The sequence below is a fragment of the Chanodichthys erythropterus genome, chromosome 7, assembly GCF_024489055.1.
Source record: "Chanodichthys erythropterus isolate Z2021 chromosome 7, ASM2448905v1, whole genome shotgun sequence".
Taxonomy (NCBI): domain Eukaryota; kingdom Metazoa; phylum Chordata; class Actinopteri; order Cypriniformes; family Xenocyprididae; genus Chanodichthys; species Chanodichthys erythropterus.
The window spans coordinates 34,136,650-34,152,758 of record NC_090227.1 but is presented as its reverse complement, the minus strand read 5'-3'; the positions used below and the strand labels follow the sequence as shown (position 1 = coordinate 34,152,758).

The 16,109-nt window shown below is 38.7% G+C and overlaps 1 protein-coding gene across 1 annotated transcript in view; it reads left to right on the top strand.

Moving 5' to 3' along the window:
- Nucleotides 1–16,109, top strand: part of dennd4a (DENN/MADD domain containing 4A) — a 34,754-nt gene that overhangs the window by 11,774 nt on the left and 6,871 nt on the right. The window contains exons 9-21 of the mRNA XM_067390318.1: nt 447–591; nt 680–855; nt 1,263–1,363; nt 2,431–2,652; nt 3,288–3,433; nt 6,617–6,750; nt 7,325–7,457; nt 7,568–7,774; nt 7,909–8,037; nt 9,229–9,373; nt 11,183–11,305; nt 13,701–13,820; nt 14,737–15,644. Coding sequence (XP_067246419.1) covers nt 447–591; nt 680–855; nt 1,263–1,363; nt 2,431–2,652; nt 3,288–3,433; nt 6,617–6,750; nt 7,325–7,457; nt 7,568–7,774; nt 7,909–8,037; nt 9,229–9,373; nt 11,183–11,305; nt 13,701–13,820; nt 14,737–15,644 — 2,689 coding nt within the window. The remainder of the gene's footprint in view (nt 1–446; nt 592–679; nt 856–1,262; nt 1,364–2,430; nt 2,653–3,287; nt 3,434–6,616; nt 6,751–7,324; nt 7,458–7,567; nt 7,775–7,908; nt 8,038–9,228; nt 9,374–11,182; nt 11,306–13,700; nt 13,821–14,736; nt 15,645–16,109) is intronic.

Here is a 16,109-nt window from a genome sequence, read left to right as displayed (position 1 = left end):
AACTTAACTTGAAAGGGGAAAAACTGATTAATGTAGAATGAAAAGTCTTTGTCTAAACCGCTGTGGCAGGTTCACATTTAGTCAATCCAGTCAAGTCGTATATCAGTTTGTAAGGCTGTTGCATTTTTCCATGGTTTTGTTTATTATTACAATTTATTTATTTATTGGACATTTATTGGACAACTAGATTAGGAAGCTGCGATATTATTATTATTATTATTATTATTATTATTTTGTTGTGTTTTATGTTTTGTTTTGCTTTGCTTGTTTTGTTTAATGTTTTGTTGTGTTTTGTTTTGTTGTTTTATGTTTTTTTGTTGTGTTTTTTGTTTTGATTGTTTGGCTTTGCTTTGTTTGGTTTGGTTAAGTTGTGTTTTATGATTTGTTTTATGTTTTCTTTTGTTGGTGATTATTTGTTTTTACATGCCTGTTGTCTTTGCCCACAGTGGAGGAAGGCTCTCTACACTGCTGTTGAACCTCGGCCCGAAGAATGCAGTGACTCTGCTGGTGTTAGCTGTGACTGAACATAAGATCCTGGTGCACTCATTACGTCCGGCCGTTCTTACCAGTGTTACCGAGGCCCTGGTATCGGTGAGTGGATGATTATTAATTTTCACTCATGCCTTTACTGTTCCTATATGGTTTTGTCTTGCCAAAACTTGTTTTACTTGTCCCACAGATGATTTTTCCCTTCCACTGGCCATGCCCGTACATACCTCTCTGCCCGCTGGCCCTGGCAGATGTGCTCAGTGCTCCATGCCCTTTCATCGTAGGCGTGGATTCCCGGTACTTTGACCTCTATGAGCCACCGACGGACATAAGCTGTGTGGACCTGGACACTAACACTATAACTCAGTGAGTGACCTTTTGACCTCAACATAGTTCTGAGTTCCCGTAAGAGCCTCTCCTGACCTTTGACCTATGTTGTTGAGCTAAAGTTATCTTTTACCACATAAATTCACAAAAAAAAGTGAAATCCTGAGTAATAATGTTCTTTATCATTATGCAGATGGTTAAAAGATCAGAATAGAGATAAATGAGCAGTGAGGAATGTAGTAAAGATAGGACCCTCAGTACTACCATGTGTTGAACACATGCACCTATGTTGTTTGTCTGTCAGTATGCAGCTAAAAGTTTGCAGACGTTGTGAAAGCTACATTAAAACATTAAGCAGCCCACAGTTCTGTTGTTTACATGCTTGGACCCCTTTTTCCCTTCGTTTTTTACCCTCTCAAATGATAAACATGTGTGGCCTATTTCAGAAAAGAAGAGCGCAGATCCCTGACCTGGAAAATCCTGCCAAGAAAAGCCTGTAAACATCTGATCAACACCCTCAGCAATCTCCACCAGCAACTGGATGAGGGTTAGTGAGGGCGGGTCACTGTGGTGTCAACAGAGAAATGAGTTCACTTATTTTCTGTCCGTTTCAAGGCAATATTAGTTCACTTGACTGCACGGGAAATGCCATTCTAAGTGGCCTTCTACTGTCTCTCTACTTTGTGCTCTGACAGTATCATTTTTATTACCTAACAATGTTTTATGAATGCTTGACTGAGTCAGAGCAAAATGCAGTCATCCTTGAGATGTGATGAGATTTAGAGATGGGGGCAATTGGCTGGATAGACAGAGCATGGCACAGACAAGTCTTTTTTTCAAGTACTGAGATATTATCTGATACCTGAGAGCTGATTGATGCTTTAGTCTTTGAACCAGACTTTTGAACCCAATGTATTTTTGGTTCTCCCATATGTCCCATACGGAATGTACCGTCTCATAGAACTAGGCAAAACACTGAGATTATTTAGAGGGAAACTGTGGTAAAAATGATGTATCTTTTTGTGCTAAGTGACTGTGATCCCATATGTTTTATGGAGAACATTATGTGCTCTTTTTGAAGTGATGTGAGAGGAGTCTATATAATGTCCAATATCTCAAATTGAGTCTACTATATCTTCATTATTGAGATATGCTACATATTTTAGACATTGTAAATGGGATCGTTTTTTATATGTTTTTGAAAGACGTCTCATGCTCACCAAGGCTGAATTTATTTGATCAAGAATACAGTAAAAAAAAGTAATATTGTTACAACATAAAATAACTGTTTTCTATTTTAATATGTTTAGAATCTTCAGCATAATTACTCCAGTCTTCAGTGTCACATGATCCTTCAGAAATCATTTTAATATGCTGCTCAAGAAGCATTTCTTCTTATTATCTATGTTGAAAACAGTTGCTCTGCTTAACCATGAAACATTTTTCAGGATCCTTTTTGAATAGAAAGTTCAAAAGAGTGCCATTTATCTGAAATAGAAATATTTTCTAGTATTATAAATGTCTTTGCTGTCACTTTTGATCAATTTAATGCAATAAAAGTATTACTTCTATCTTTTTAAATGGTAGTGTGACTTAACCATATTTTTTCCACAGGTTATCAGATGAGTCGTGAGGAAGGACAGATGGAGGCCTTCATGACCGAGCGGGAACCTGGCTGTGTTGGGAAGAGTCTGGAAACCTTGGAGATGGAGATCCAGGAGGCTTTCCTGCGCTTCATGGCAGCCATCTTGAAGGGCTACCGCTCGTACCTGTTGCCCATCACACAAGCTCCGTCTGAGAAAGCAACTGACGCCAGTTCACTCTTTGATCTGCAAGGTGAGCATCCAAGATGCACATGATGCTCGAATAAGCTGTCCCAGTGTATCAGGACAGCTGTAGTTGTTTGTGAACATCAAGGACAGCTGTAATAGAGTTTCGTCATCAGTGTCGAAACGGACAAACAATGCATTTCAAATCCTCAGTGTTTTGTTTTGACCACTGTGGTGCATTAGTGGAATGCTGAAGCTCAGCAGCTGCTCAGAATACTCAAATCTGGCTCTGTGCCTGTGGAGTCTGGCTTAAATCAGGCTTGAAATTATTGTGGCGATTTTGATAAAGCCCCATTGGATATTAGACATGCCTGACAGGTCCAACAAACTGCAGTGATTAATAAAATGTCTGAGAACACATCTGCAGCCTCTTATGTAATAAATGAGTCTCTTACGTCTTTCGCACTGTTTACACTCTGCCCTGGCTTTCTCAATGACGACATTCTAGCGACTAACATGTAATTCACAACACGCCCTCCTAAATTTGACTGATTAAATGTTTAATCGCAACCGACAACTGTGGCAGTGAATTATAGTAATCAAATAATGAATGCGATCACCTTTTCTCATTGTAACGGCACCTCTCACACTCAATGTCCTTGACTTTAGATAAGACTCTTCTTTTTTTATTTTTTTTTGCAGGCTTTTTGAAGAGTCGTGATCGATCCCATCAAAAGTTTTACTCCCTCATGACCAAGACTCAGATGTTCATTCGTTTCATCGAAGAGTGCTCATTTGTTAGTGATAAGGATGCAAGCCTTGCTTTCTTTGATGACTGCGTTGACAAGGTATGAAACCTTAGTCTCTACACCCGCTAAGAAATGCATCTCATGCCTTTCTCCAGATTAGAGGTTAGAGATTTAACATAAACTGCTTTTACAAGGCTCACAAAAAGTTACCATTTTAAACTAGACTCCAGGCTCTTAACAAAGAGCATGTGAAAAATGCAGTGAGTTCAAGGGAGTGCATACAGCGTGATTTGTGAGAACAGTAAGGGGAAATGTTGGCATTATTAGCTTTTGTGTTATGATCCCTTGGGCTTACTTATGTCAGGTTATTAATTTTCTGTGAGTATTGTTCTCTTGTTTGTTCTTATTTCCTTTCTGGCTTTTGATCCTACCCTATTATTTTTCATTTTCTCACTACTTTCTTTTCTCTTTTCCCTTTAAACTGTTGTCTTTACTTGCTTGCTTGGAAAGTTGTTCGGCACAGAGAAAGGAGGAAAGGTAAGTTGCTTAATTTAGTGTCTTTTAACTTCTGATGGGGGGATATGTGTATAGCAGTACTGAAAACAGTCACCAAAATAATTTACCTTCATTACAAAAAATGGCCTTTACATTCCAGAACGATGATTTTTTTTCTCTCATTTTTTTATTTAGTTGTTTTTTTATCATTAATATCTTAAAACTTAATTAAGACTTTCCAAGAAAAAAACTGCTCGCCCTAGTTTTTTTTTACCTCAGTTGACAAACCGACGTGACCCGTTTTGTTTTGTGGTCTCGCCATGGGTGTGGTGATATGGTAGTATGAATCTTGGTTTTGAAGATGTGTGCTCTCTGCCTTCATTATTTAAAAACATTGCTGTTTAGATCAGAGTCTCTGCAGAACCACTGAGATTCTGCATGTAAAATTAATTTTTCTGTGCCATACACCATTTTGCATCTCCTTATGTTTGCAACTGTTGTCCCATTTCTCGGTATGATTCAGTCTGCACATGGATCTGAAGTTATATCTGTAGTGATCCTCTTCAAGTTGCCTCCTTTATATAGTGCTGACAAATATATTCTGTACCTTTTGTAGTGCTTTTATATCTGTCTCGACAAGAGCCCACAATTTATTCTTGTTTAGTGGAACAGGAGTCATCTCTCACCTGTCCTCCCCACAAGGCTTTAGTGTGCTTGTGGAGATGAATGTGCAGCTCTTTGCCTTACACTTTCAATTATGCTGCCATCAGTGAAAGTCACACTTATCCTGCTTTGGCCTGTCCTTCCTTTTTCGAGAGAACATTGGAGGACAGTTCTTTAGCACTGTGGTGGTAATGAAAATGACAGCTTGAGTTGATTTAAACTGGCGTGGTTTTGTGGGTTATGTTCACAGAGGACATTTTAAAAGAACTAGGGCAGTGAAGGACAAACCATGTACCGCTGTAGCCTGAAAGAAACTTGGTTATAGTGTGACACCTCAGTGATCCAGAACTTATCTTAAAGTTCGTCATAATGTAGTAATACATAATCATTTTTCACCCTGTTTCTGACCATCTAAGTGAAACTTTTGGTTCTGGTGCCACTTTTCTTTTAAGACTTCAATGTAATCTGCTCTATGATTGGCTGACAGCCATAATGTACGTGTGGAAGTGTTTTTAAAACACAGAGGGGGCCAATAAAGGCATACAGTGTATGTTTGAATGTGTTCTGCAGCACAGTGTATTATTACATGGCTCTCTGGAATACTTGATTTTAATTGAGCAATCGTAGTGTTCTGCTGTGGATTATTATTATTATTAAAACTATTTTTAAACTGTATATTTCACTGTTGTCCCTGGGACCGAATCACGTACACTGCTAGATTCATGTGAGAGGAAAGAGAGCACAATAAAACAACTTCAATCAAACTTCTATTTATGTATATATATACTTGGTAATCTTTGTAAAAAGGCATGATCCTAAAGTTTATTTTGTTTACATATCAAGCAGTCATTGACAGATAAAAAAAAAAAAAAAAAAAAAAAATATATATATATATATATATATATATATATATATTTCATCTTATATATTTTACACATTTGATGATATGAAAATGACAAATTATAGTATTCACTTATACCATCTGAGGTATACACGTTTTTCATCATTTTTAAAGCACCTGTTTTAACTGACTACTTGCTGAAAATGGAAAAAAAACTCTAGGGTTTCAGACTTTATTTTGTACCGTATTCACGGAAAGTGGCTTTGGGCATCCTGGTGCATTACAAAGCACTTTAATTGATTCCGCAGTCATCGATGCTGTTTTTCCTCTGGTAAAAATGATTGATCTAAAACCTTCTCAGGGAAACTCATTTGGCAAGTCTAGGAAGAGCTCAATTCTGTCCTGTTGCTCTTATTGTCTGTCTAATAACTTTGTAATAATATGATCCAAAACCCTTGGATGCTTTACAGAGGCTTAAACTCATTTTCCCTCTATCAATAGATATAAAGTCATGTTTTATTTGATAGCGTTCCTCATATCCAATGTAGTACAGTGGCATGGGCTTTATGATGCATTTATAGTCCATTTACAGGGCTTGTAGACAGACTTTGTCTGAAGGCTAAATGCACAGTGTCTCCTCCAAGCACTGTCTAGCCTATAAATTGCACTGGAATGGTTTCACGCCCCTCGAGCAATACAACATTAAGCATTAAGTCCAGGTCAGTGCTCTTGTAGTGCGTCTGTGGCAGATGGGGAGGATTGGATGGAGTCTAGGAGGATCAGAGCTTCTTGGTGCAGATGTGAGATCAGTCGGACACAGGGACGTGGGAGATCATCAGGCTCATTTACACTAAAACTTGTGCTCCATCTGATCTGAGATCAGATGATCTGTGCTTAAAATCTCTTGGCTAACAGCAGCATGTCCAGACTGTGGAAAATCCCTTGGCATGGTTGTATGGCAAGATGTGTGTTTTGTTCCAGATTCAGTTCTCAATTCTGACCAAAATTTAGCTCTGGATTGACGTGTGATGAGTTTATAAATATAGTAAAATGGAATAAGTTAGGGTGTAAGCCTTGCAGTTGCCATAAATATTCTCTCCCGTTCCTCTTTCTACTTATTATTGTCTACCTTTTATTCAGTGACCTCAGTGAGCACTATTAGCAAACATGTAGCCTCTTAACTAAAACATTATCTTTTCTCCATCATGGGTCATTGCTTATACCATGTGTTTTTGTGGAAATGGAAAACCATCCATGTCTGATGAAGCGTGTTTTTACCCTAGGTGGACAGCGATAAGCCAGAGGACACAAGACTTATTGAACTTGACAAATCCCACCGCAGCGAGCACACGGTATACATCACCCCGCCAGAGCTGCCGGCACTTCCAGAAGGAGAAGAGCCACCTATGGTTTATAGGTACAACAGACGCTTCTGCCATTCTGGCACACAAACTCCCATCCACACCGTTACACTGTGCATATGAACAGCACACCCAACCACAGATGTTATTGTAGCAATAGCATAATCCCCTTCCAAACCCCTCCCAGGATGCAGCATGTAGAATACACCTCTTTGAGGATCCTGTGTCTACAGAAACTCCCACTAAAGCAATAATGCACACTCATCAGAGAGCATCTGATTATATTATATTAAGATTTTATATTATTTAGTTACAATAGGGTGTTTTTGACATTGATGATTATGATTGTCTAATATCCCAAATGTTGAATATATGCCTATTTTTGCTTAATTATATATTTTATTTTCACTTTAACCTCACTTAGCCATGTTTAAGTTTTAATTTTAAAATCTGCAGTCCTATCTTTATTTTAACTTTCTCTGAAGCTGCAGAAACTATGTTGTTTTACCTGCTATTAGTGCTGCATAGTGTAGTGTTGTGCTTTTAATAATTAAATAAATTTTACATAACAATCAAGTTGAGGATTATCAAGTAAGGGAGAACAGTGTTGATACTGCTGATGTCTTACAGCTACAGCGGGTTCCCTGTACTGAACGCCCAACTCTGTGAGCTTCAGGATGGTCCCAGAGTCCCCAAAGCAACATCAGCAATGAGACACATCAGTCCCATCAGCCCAGCTGCTATTTTCAGGCGCTCCCAACAGGTTGGTATTTCAAACACTAATCTCATCCAAATCACACCCCACGATCCCACTTGTCAAGTCTCTCCCCCTCCCCTCTAATTCCCGTCCTCTCTGTGATCCTCCCTCTGTAGGAGATCAAATCAGCCCAGCGGATGGCTAAGACGTACTCCTCCATCCCGCAGATGTGGTCCAAGTGTCTCCTCAGGCATTGTCATGGTCTGTGGTTCATCTGCTTGCCCGCGTATGTCAGCGCCTGCCACTCTAAGGCGCGGGTGCTGCATACGGCCTACGACGTGCTGAGAAATATGCAGGACAAAAAGTTGCAGCCCCCTGATGAGGTACAGTCGCCTAAATGGTCTCCATTGATTGGTTTTGGTCATTTGTGAGTACAGTGAGTACTGAACCTAGACAGCGGAAATTTCCGCCTGTGTTGTGGTTTTGTAAGTAATGGTTTGTTTCTGCTCCAATGAAGGTGTGTTACCGGGTCTTGATGCAGCTGTGTGGGCAGTATGGACAGCCTGTTCTGGCTGTCCGGGTTCTTTTTGAGATGAAGAAAGCCGGAGTGCAGCCTAACGCCATAACCTATGGATACTACAACAGGGTGAGCGCAGTTTTCTTTTGTGAAAACAAAAATCAAAATAATCCTAAATAAATATACATAAAAGATCTATTCAAGGCACAAGATCTATGTTACACTACATGATACTAAATGGATTTTGATTTTGGATTTTGATGCCATTTCCTGTTCAAATACATGCAGTCACCGCAAAAAGTGGTTACAAAAATGGCATGTTTCTAAATCAAAATGGCATGTTTATCCTTCTAAATGAACCAGTTTTTAATGTACTATGGGTAGTATTTCCTTTTCTTTCTGGTGTTTTATGGTTTTTATGGTTGATGAAATGTCACACAACCTGCCCATGTTGCATCTGCCTAATTTGATTAGCTTGTACCAAGTGACAGATTAATAAAAAAACATTGTGTCTGAGTGGAAAAACAGCAAAAAGACATCAACAACAAAAAGTTACAGGATGTTTTTGTCCTAATTTTAAAAGTTGATAAAAGTTGATTATCCAAGTTATAAGTGTAGTTGCAGTTTTTGTTTGTGCATTTTTCTAGTAGCCACAACTAGAACAGACAGAATCAGGGCAGATCTGCAACCCATTTTTGGGTCCCAACCGCTGTCCTGGCATAATTTGTGTGCAAAAGCCACTTGGTTTGATATTTTGTTATTTAATGCAACAACATTTCTACAGTTTAAATGTCAAAATGTACTAGGTACTTTTTTAGGTTCATGGGTTTTCGTTCCACTTCGAACTCTGGCGCAGTTCGAATGAAATATGAATGTCAGAAATCTACAAATCCACTGTTGACCAATTGGCTGACCAATAACAAATTTGTGTAATTCCTTTCATAAGAAGACATAGAGACAGAACAGCTTTATCCTATGTAGGTGTGTTTTATGCCGATGCTTGAGAGCCTTGAGCTGGCAGCAGATCTGGCATGTGACTCTATTTCTCATGTCTGTTATCTTTAGACAAAAGTGTAGACTAGCAATATTTCCCAGTGTGCTTTGCAAGTTGTCCCAAAATACCAAGAGGACACACTCCCAGGGACATAAGTCTGGGCAGCTGAGTGTTGTTCCAATTCTATCAGAGTAATAACACCCAGTCCTTGAGAGAGAACACAATCTACTTAAGATAATAAGAGGCGTTGCACTGTAGAATTATTTAGTTAATCTATGTGTGTGTGTGTGTGTGTGTTTGTGTCTTACTGTGTCGTCTCTCCCTAGGCCGTTCTTGAGAGCACATGGCCTTCCTCGACTAGAGGGGGATACTTCCTGTGGGGAAAGTTGAGAAATGTGGTTCGGGGTGTGGCGCTGTTCAAACAAGTATGGAGGAGGCAGACCACCCACCCGAAAGACACCCATCTCTCTGGTAAAACCCCCAACTCCATTTCACACATTTCACAGAAGTGGACACAGATTTTAAGTTGCCTGCAAAAACAAAAGTCAGATTCAATCCAGAAAAATTACACATGATTATGCTGCCTTGAAGCCAGCAAAATATAGTATGTCTAAATGAAATTAATTAAAGACACATTTTACCCAAATTACCCAATTTACTCAACTATGACTATTTTTATATATGTATACATAATAACATATGACTATTTTACCCAATGTGTGTTATGTTATCGGCAAACTCTATTGAAATCAATTGTCTGTTGAGTCTCTAGATGAGAAGAAATTATGCTTGGAATTTGCCTTTGATAATCTCTTCCAAATTGGCTCATTTTTAGATTCCATTTTGGTTAGGAAGTTCACTATGCAGATGCCAAGGCAGCTCACTAGACTTTGGAACAGAATTCATTAGAGTTTGGGCCAGGTCATTAATAGCTACATTCATTACTTCTACAAAGTAATAGTCATTCTGACTCCCATTTCCACACCCAGACTTTTCATTTCTGTTTAAAATAGTTATATCACCAGACTTGTTTCTTTGAGATGCAAGCTCAGTCAAAAGGGAGCATGGACTCAATATTATTTCCAACTGTCAGAAAAACTTTCCATCATTTTACACAGAGGCAGGATTACTTGAGTTTTGTGCTTGAGGGAGGTACTATCCCCCCTCCTCACCCAGGCCTGATACAGCCTGCCTGCTGAACCAGAGAGGCTTTAATGGGTCCAATTAAGATGAGAGTCGATAGCCGCCTCCTCAGCCACCACAGTTCACAGTCTACACTTGATGTGATCTCCTTTCTCACACAGCCCCCTGTAAGCAGCATATTTGAGAAGTGCACAAGAGGGCTTTAGTAATTAAAAAAAGCTGCCTCAACGCACCACCCCCAAAATACTGCAGCCTTGTAGTGCGGATCGAATTTATCTCGCACACAAGGGACTAAAGACCCAATCGGCTGATTGCATGCTGTTGGAGCTTACTTTTCAATGCGTTTGTCCAGTGATTAATATTAAAGGAATACAAACTTCCATTCAAAAGTTTGGGATCAGTATGATTTTTTTTTTTTTTTAAACAAATTAGAATTGGTCAAATATGACAGTAAAGACTTTGATACAAAAAAATCTGAATAAATACTGTTCCTTTGAACTTTCTGTCAATCAAAGTAGCATGACTGTTTTCAACATTGAGATATATATATATATATATATATATATATATATATATATATATATATATATGATATAATAATACTTGAACACCTGCATATTATAATAATCTCTGAATGTGACATTGAAAGCTGCAAGTAATGGCTGCTGAAAATTGTCGTTAAGTAAAACAGTTATTTTAAATGTTAATTATATTTCACAATATTGCTGGATTATTGATTATGAAACGTATTTTGTGGTTTATAATGTGAACTTTATGAGTTTTTTAGGAAAACAAAAATCAAAATGCCATTAAAAAAATAACTTATACATTTTTTTTATTTTTTTTTTGTAAAATAAATTCCTTGTCTTTTTTGGGGATTTTTATTACTGGATATTGTATGCGCTTTGAAAGCCCTCAACATCTTATTACCATGTGGGTGGCTTATTTATTTATTTATTTTTGGATCAAAAATATCCCTACGCACATGTTCTTTGATTGCTTTTTTCGCTCTATTGCCACTGAAAGATGACGCAATCTCTGGGCAGAAAGCTTTTCAAGTTGCAAACGGTGGTGTTTTGAAATATGTTACTTGTTAGTTCTCCTGCTAACTGTCTTTCATACTTTTCTTCTGAGCAGATGCCAGTGATCTCGACAATGTCAGCCATGGCAGTCTGGACAGCTCTAACGATTCTGCGGAGCGAGTTTCCATTGATACAGACTTCACTAAAATGGATTCCAGTGATGACAGATCCAGCACAGGTACCCGGGCCGCCTTCATTCTGTCTGTGTTCTCCTTCCATCATCAGTCCACCACTGCGCTCTCGGCACAACAGGACGTGCCCCTCTCTCCTTCAGATTCCTTAGAAGTCTCTAGGAGAGTCATTATTTTTCACTGTGGGAGTGAAAAGACGTCTCTCCCTTTCAGTATTTTCTCTTTTTTTTCAAGCACACATTAGTATAGCACATTTGGTTCAGTGAACAAAAGCATTACACCATTCACATGCCCCCTCAGATGATTCAGATGAATTTTGAATGCAACTTCAAAACAAAAAAGAATTGTGATAAAATGAATGATTTCATTAGGAAGTACACTACTGCTCAAAAGTTTGGGATCAGTAAGATTTTTTTAATGTTTTTAAAAGAAGTCTTTTATTCTCCGCAACACTGCATTGATCAAAAATACAGTAAAAAAATGTAATATTCTGAAATATTTTTACAATTATGTTTTTATTTTTATATATTATAAAATGTAATTTATTCCTGTGGTGGCAAAGCCAAATTTTCAGCATCATTTCTCCAGTCTTCAGTGTCACATGATCCTTCAGAAATCATTCTAATTTGCTGATTTGGTGCACAAGAAACATTTCTTATATGTTAAAAACAGTAATTATTTTTGTGGAAACCATGATACATTTTTTCAAAAGAATAGTATTTATGTAAAATACAAATCTTTTGTAACATTATAAATGTCTTAACTGTAACTTTTGATCAATTTAATGGATCCTTGCTGAATAATTAATTTTTTATCAAAAAAAAATCTTACCCTCCCAAACTTTTGAACATTAATGTACATTTTCACAGGATCTGTAAACTGAGATGGGTCTACCCATCATCTACCTACCCTCACATCACTCAAACACGAAACAGGGAACACGAAAAGAGATATTTTTAAGAATTTTCAACTTTTCTGTCAGTAGAATGAAAGTTAATATGGTTCAAAATATTAGACCCCATTAACTTTCGCTATATTTTTCAAAATGTCTTCCTTTGTGTTCCACAAAGTCATGAAATGAAATGTAATGAGCAGGACTGCAGTAGGTTCCTGACACCCATATCTGAGAATATGGTAATAGACAGAGAAGAAAGCCCCCTCTATATGTTCGAACAGCTTTTTAAAGTATTCCAGAGCTATAGGCGGTGATGCCCACAGAGGAGATCTGAGAGATTGATCAGAAGAGACTCGCAGTTAGCGAGCACTCACAGACAACAGTGTAGCAGGAGTCTGACTGAGGAGGCGAGAAAGGCAAGAAGGAATGACTAATGGTGTTATTCTAGCTCACCTCTGGAGGCAGTACTATGATGTGAACTTTATGCCCCATCAGCTTTCTCAGTGTGGCTCAGAAGGAGTGTCTGTCAGTGTTTCTGCCCGATTACAGAATATGTGAGAGTAAATTAGTGCTTCTTTTTGATGTTGTGTTATCATGGGTCATGATGTTCTGTTCTATCTTTAGACTTTGTTTGAAGCCTTTCTCCTAAGAGTCTCTATCCAGCTGCATCAAATGACCCAAAATCCGTAAAGTAATAATAAAATATTCAATACAGATTTGTAAGCCCTCAAAAAGATTCCATCATATTAGCCCTGCAAAAAATCTTAACAACATTAAACATTTATGAGGATGATTTGTTTTGTACATGCTATATTATGTTTTGCCCAATTTTTTGGGGTTTAGGAGTGTTTTGTTCTGAATTGCACTGAATTATCTATTCCAAAAGAGTTGCTGAAGGAAAAACAAAGCTTAAAGGGTTAGTTCACCCAAAAATGAAAATTCTGTCATTTATTACTCACCCCCAGGCCTTCATAGGGAGTAATGTCACTTCCTCTGTCAAGATCCATAAAGGTACTAAAAACACATCTAAATCAGTTCATGTGCGTGCAGTCGTTTAATATTAATATTATAAAGCGACGAGCACAGTGAATCTGTGTATCGAATCATGAATCGGATCGCGGTTCAAACACAGATTCAATGTGCTCCGATGCTTCCTGAGGCATCGTTTTGAAATCGGCCATCACTAAATAAGTCGTTATTATGTTTTTTTTTAGGTGCACCAAAAATATTCTCGTCGGTTTATAATATTAATATTGAACAATATAATATCAATATGAAGGCCTCACGGAGCCATCGGATTTGAACAAAAATATCTTAATTTGTGTTCCGAAAATTAATGAAGGTCTTACGGGTGTGGAACGGCATGAGGGTGAGTAATAAATGACAGAATTTGCATTTTAGGGTGAACTAACCCTTTAATGCTAAAATTAAGACTTAGATTATGTTAAATGTGCACTGAAAACAGTATCAACTTTAGTTCCTCAAGAAAACATCAGTTGAGAACCACGAGTCTTAGTGTTTGTTTCTGTGTATTGTTTATATTCCAGGTGGTCAGTCTGATCAGGGCTATGACTCTCTGTCTAAAGAGGAGGTGAGGTTAGGAGGAGGTGAGGAGCAGAACCCTTCTCCAGACATGAAAGAGAAGAAGGACAGAAACTCTTGCTCATGTGAGTAATGCAGAATTCTTTTGTCTCTAAACATACAAAGGGTATGTGTGACACTGGAGGACTGGAGTAATAGCTACTAAAAATTCAGCTTTGCCATCACAGGAATAAATTACATTTTAAAACATATTAAAATAGAAAACAGTTACTTTAATTAGCAATAACATTTTAAGTTAGTGACGTGAGGTGTGTCGTCCCATACTCTGAATTTGTGCTCTGCATTTCACCCATCTTAGTGCACACACACACACACACAGGAGTGAGTATTAAACACACACCATGAATACACACCCGGAGCAGTGGGTAGCCATTTTTGCTGCGGCACCCATGGAGTGATTGGGGGTTAGGTGCCTTGCTTATGGGTACCTCAGTTGTTAGTAATGAGAGTTGAAGAGAGTGTTGTTCATTCAAACCCCCCCACCACCACCTACATTTCCTGCTGGTACTGAGACTCGAACCCGTGCCCTAATAGTCTGAATCCAACTATTAGGCCACAACTGCCTAATGCCTAACATTTCACAATGTTACTGTTTTTATCTGTATTTTTGATTAAATAAACACAGCCTCGGTGAGCATAAAAGGCTTTAGCATATAAATTAACAATTTATCATGAACACACATGAATTAACATTGAACAATAGTATATTTCTAAATTAGATTACTAAATACTGTAAAAATATTGTTTATGGTCACTTCAACACATTATCTAATGTTATTGAATAAAATCTTATAGTATATGCTGCCCTATACAGTATTCAGTAAGTAGACTAGTATTTAATTCCAAGTATGCAAGTTGCACTGAACACCTCTTCGCTTCCCCCTAGTGGTAATGTGTGGCACTGCAACATATTAAAATGCTTGTTTATTTGCTTCTTTTAAACAAGTGTCTCTTTGTTTTTCCTCTCATTTCAACGTTCAGTGTCTCAGACTGTACTCTCAAAGATAGAGGATTCATCCCTTCTGGTTGGAACCCATCCATCCGCAACCAATGGGGAGACCAATCATTTCCTTTCTGAAGCCCTCCCAAAGACAAAAAGGCCAAACTCCCTGGATATTTTTGCAGAAAAGCCCATAAGGCCCAGCACATTGGATCTAACCCCGGGTAAGACAGTAGGAGAACTCTGTACTGAATCTGTCGCAGCACTGATAGAAACGGATGCAGTGGGGGGCGTTGTGAGCCCACCTAAAGTTGCCGTGGAGAGGACTGCTAGCTGCACGGTTGCCATGGAGAAGAGAGTTGCCATGGAGAGGGAGCACATCGGCGTGGAGAGGAGCGTGAGCTGCAGCGGTGCACTTGGCCGAGTGGTTAAGAGGATGGGTATTGAAGCAGGGTTTGATCCTCTGTCCCTCATGGTGGCTGAGACTCAAGTCCACAGTGAGGGGGATAATGCAGACACCCCCACTGCCCGCAGAGACCTTGCTGAAGAGATTCATCACTACATGAACAACCTGAGTAGCCCGTTAAGCCAGCGGTCTCTCAGTGTGGACCTCAAGGGGCTCCAGACCCCGTCCCCGCACAGCTCTCCCCGCATGTCTGCAGCAGCCGGCTCCCCCTGCACCTCCCAACTCCAACCTCAGCCGCGAACACGACTCTTCTCCTCGCCATCCCTCCCTCAGGGTCGAGTGCGCAGGGTCAGGGAGCAGCGGCCCACCTCTCTGGCCTCCCCTTCCTCACCGACGCCCTCCTCTTCCTCTTTCTCCATGGACTCTCTGCTCACCCCGACCCTGGACGTGTTCAAGAGCAGCTTCCTCTCTGCTGGGAAGGGGGTCGCTGAGAAAGCCAGCCGACTGTATTCACGACTTTCCTCCCAGACGTCCATTACACAGGTATGTATGACACTACCCATTAATGAAGTTCTGGAAATGAAGGCCTCGTCTTTGCTGACTCTTTTCACCTCTCCTTTTTTTTCAGAAAGAAATAATTTTATAAATTAAAGGGACAGTAAAGACATTTAAATTGTTACAGAAGATTTCTATTTTGAATAAATGCTGAAAATATCAACAAAATGAAAAGATTAAGCAGCACAACTGTTTTCAACATTTATAATAGTAAGAAATGTTTTGAGCACCAAATCAGCATATTAGAATGATTTCTGAAGGATCATGTGACTTGTGACTGGAGTAATGGCTACTGAATATTCAGCTTTGCCATCACAGGAATAAATTACATTTTAAAGTCTATTAAAATAGAAAATAGTTATTTTAAATTGTAATAATATTTCTACAATATATAACTGTTTTGTTTGTTTTTCTCTTCAATCAAATAAATGCGAAAAATAAATCAAATAAATG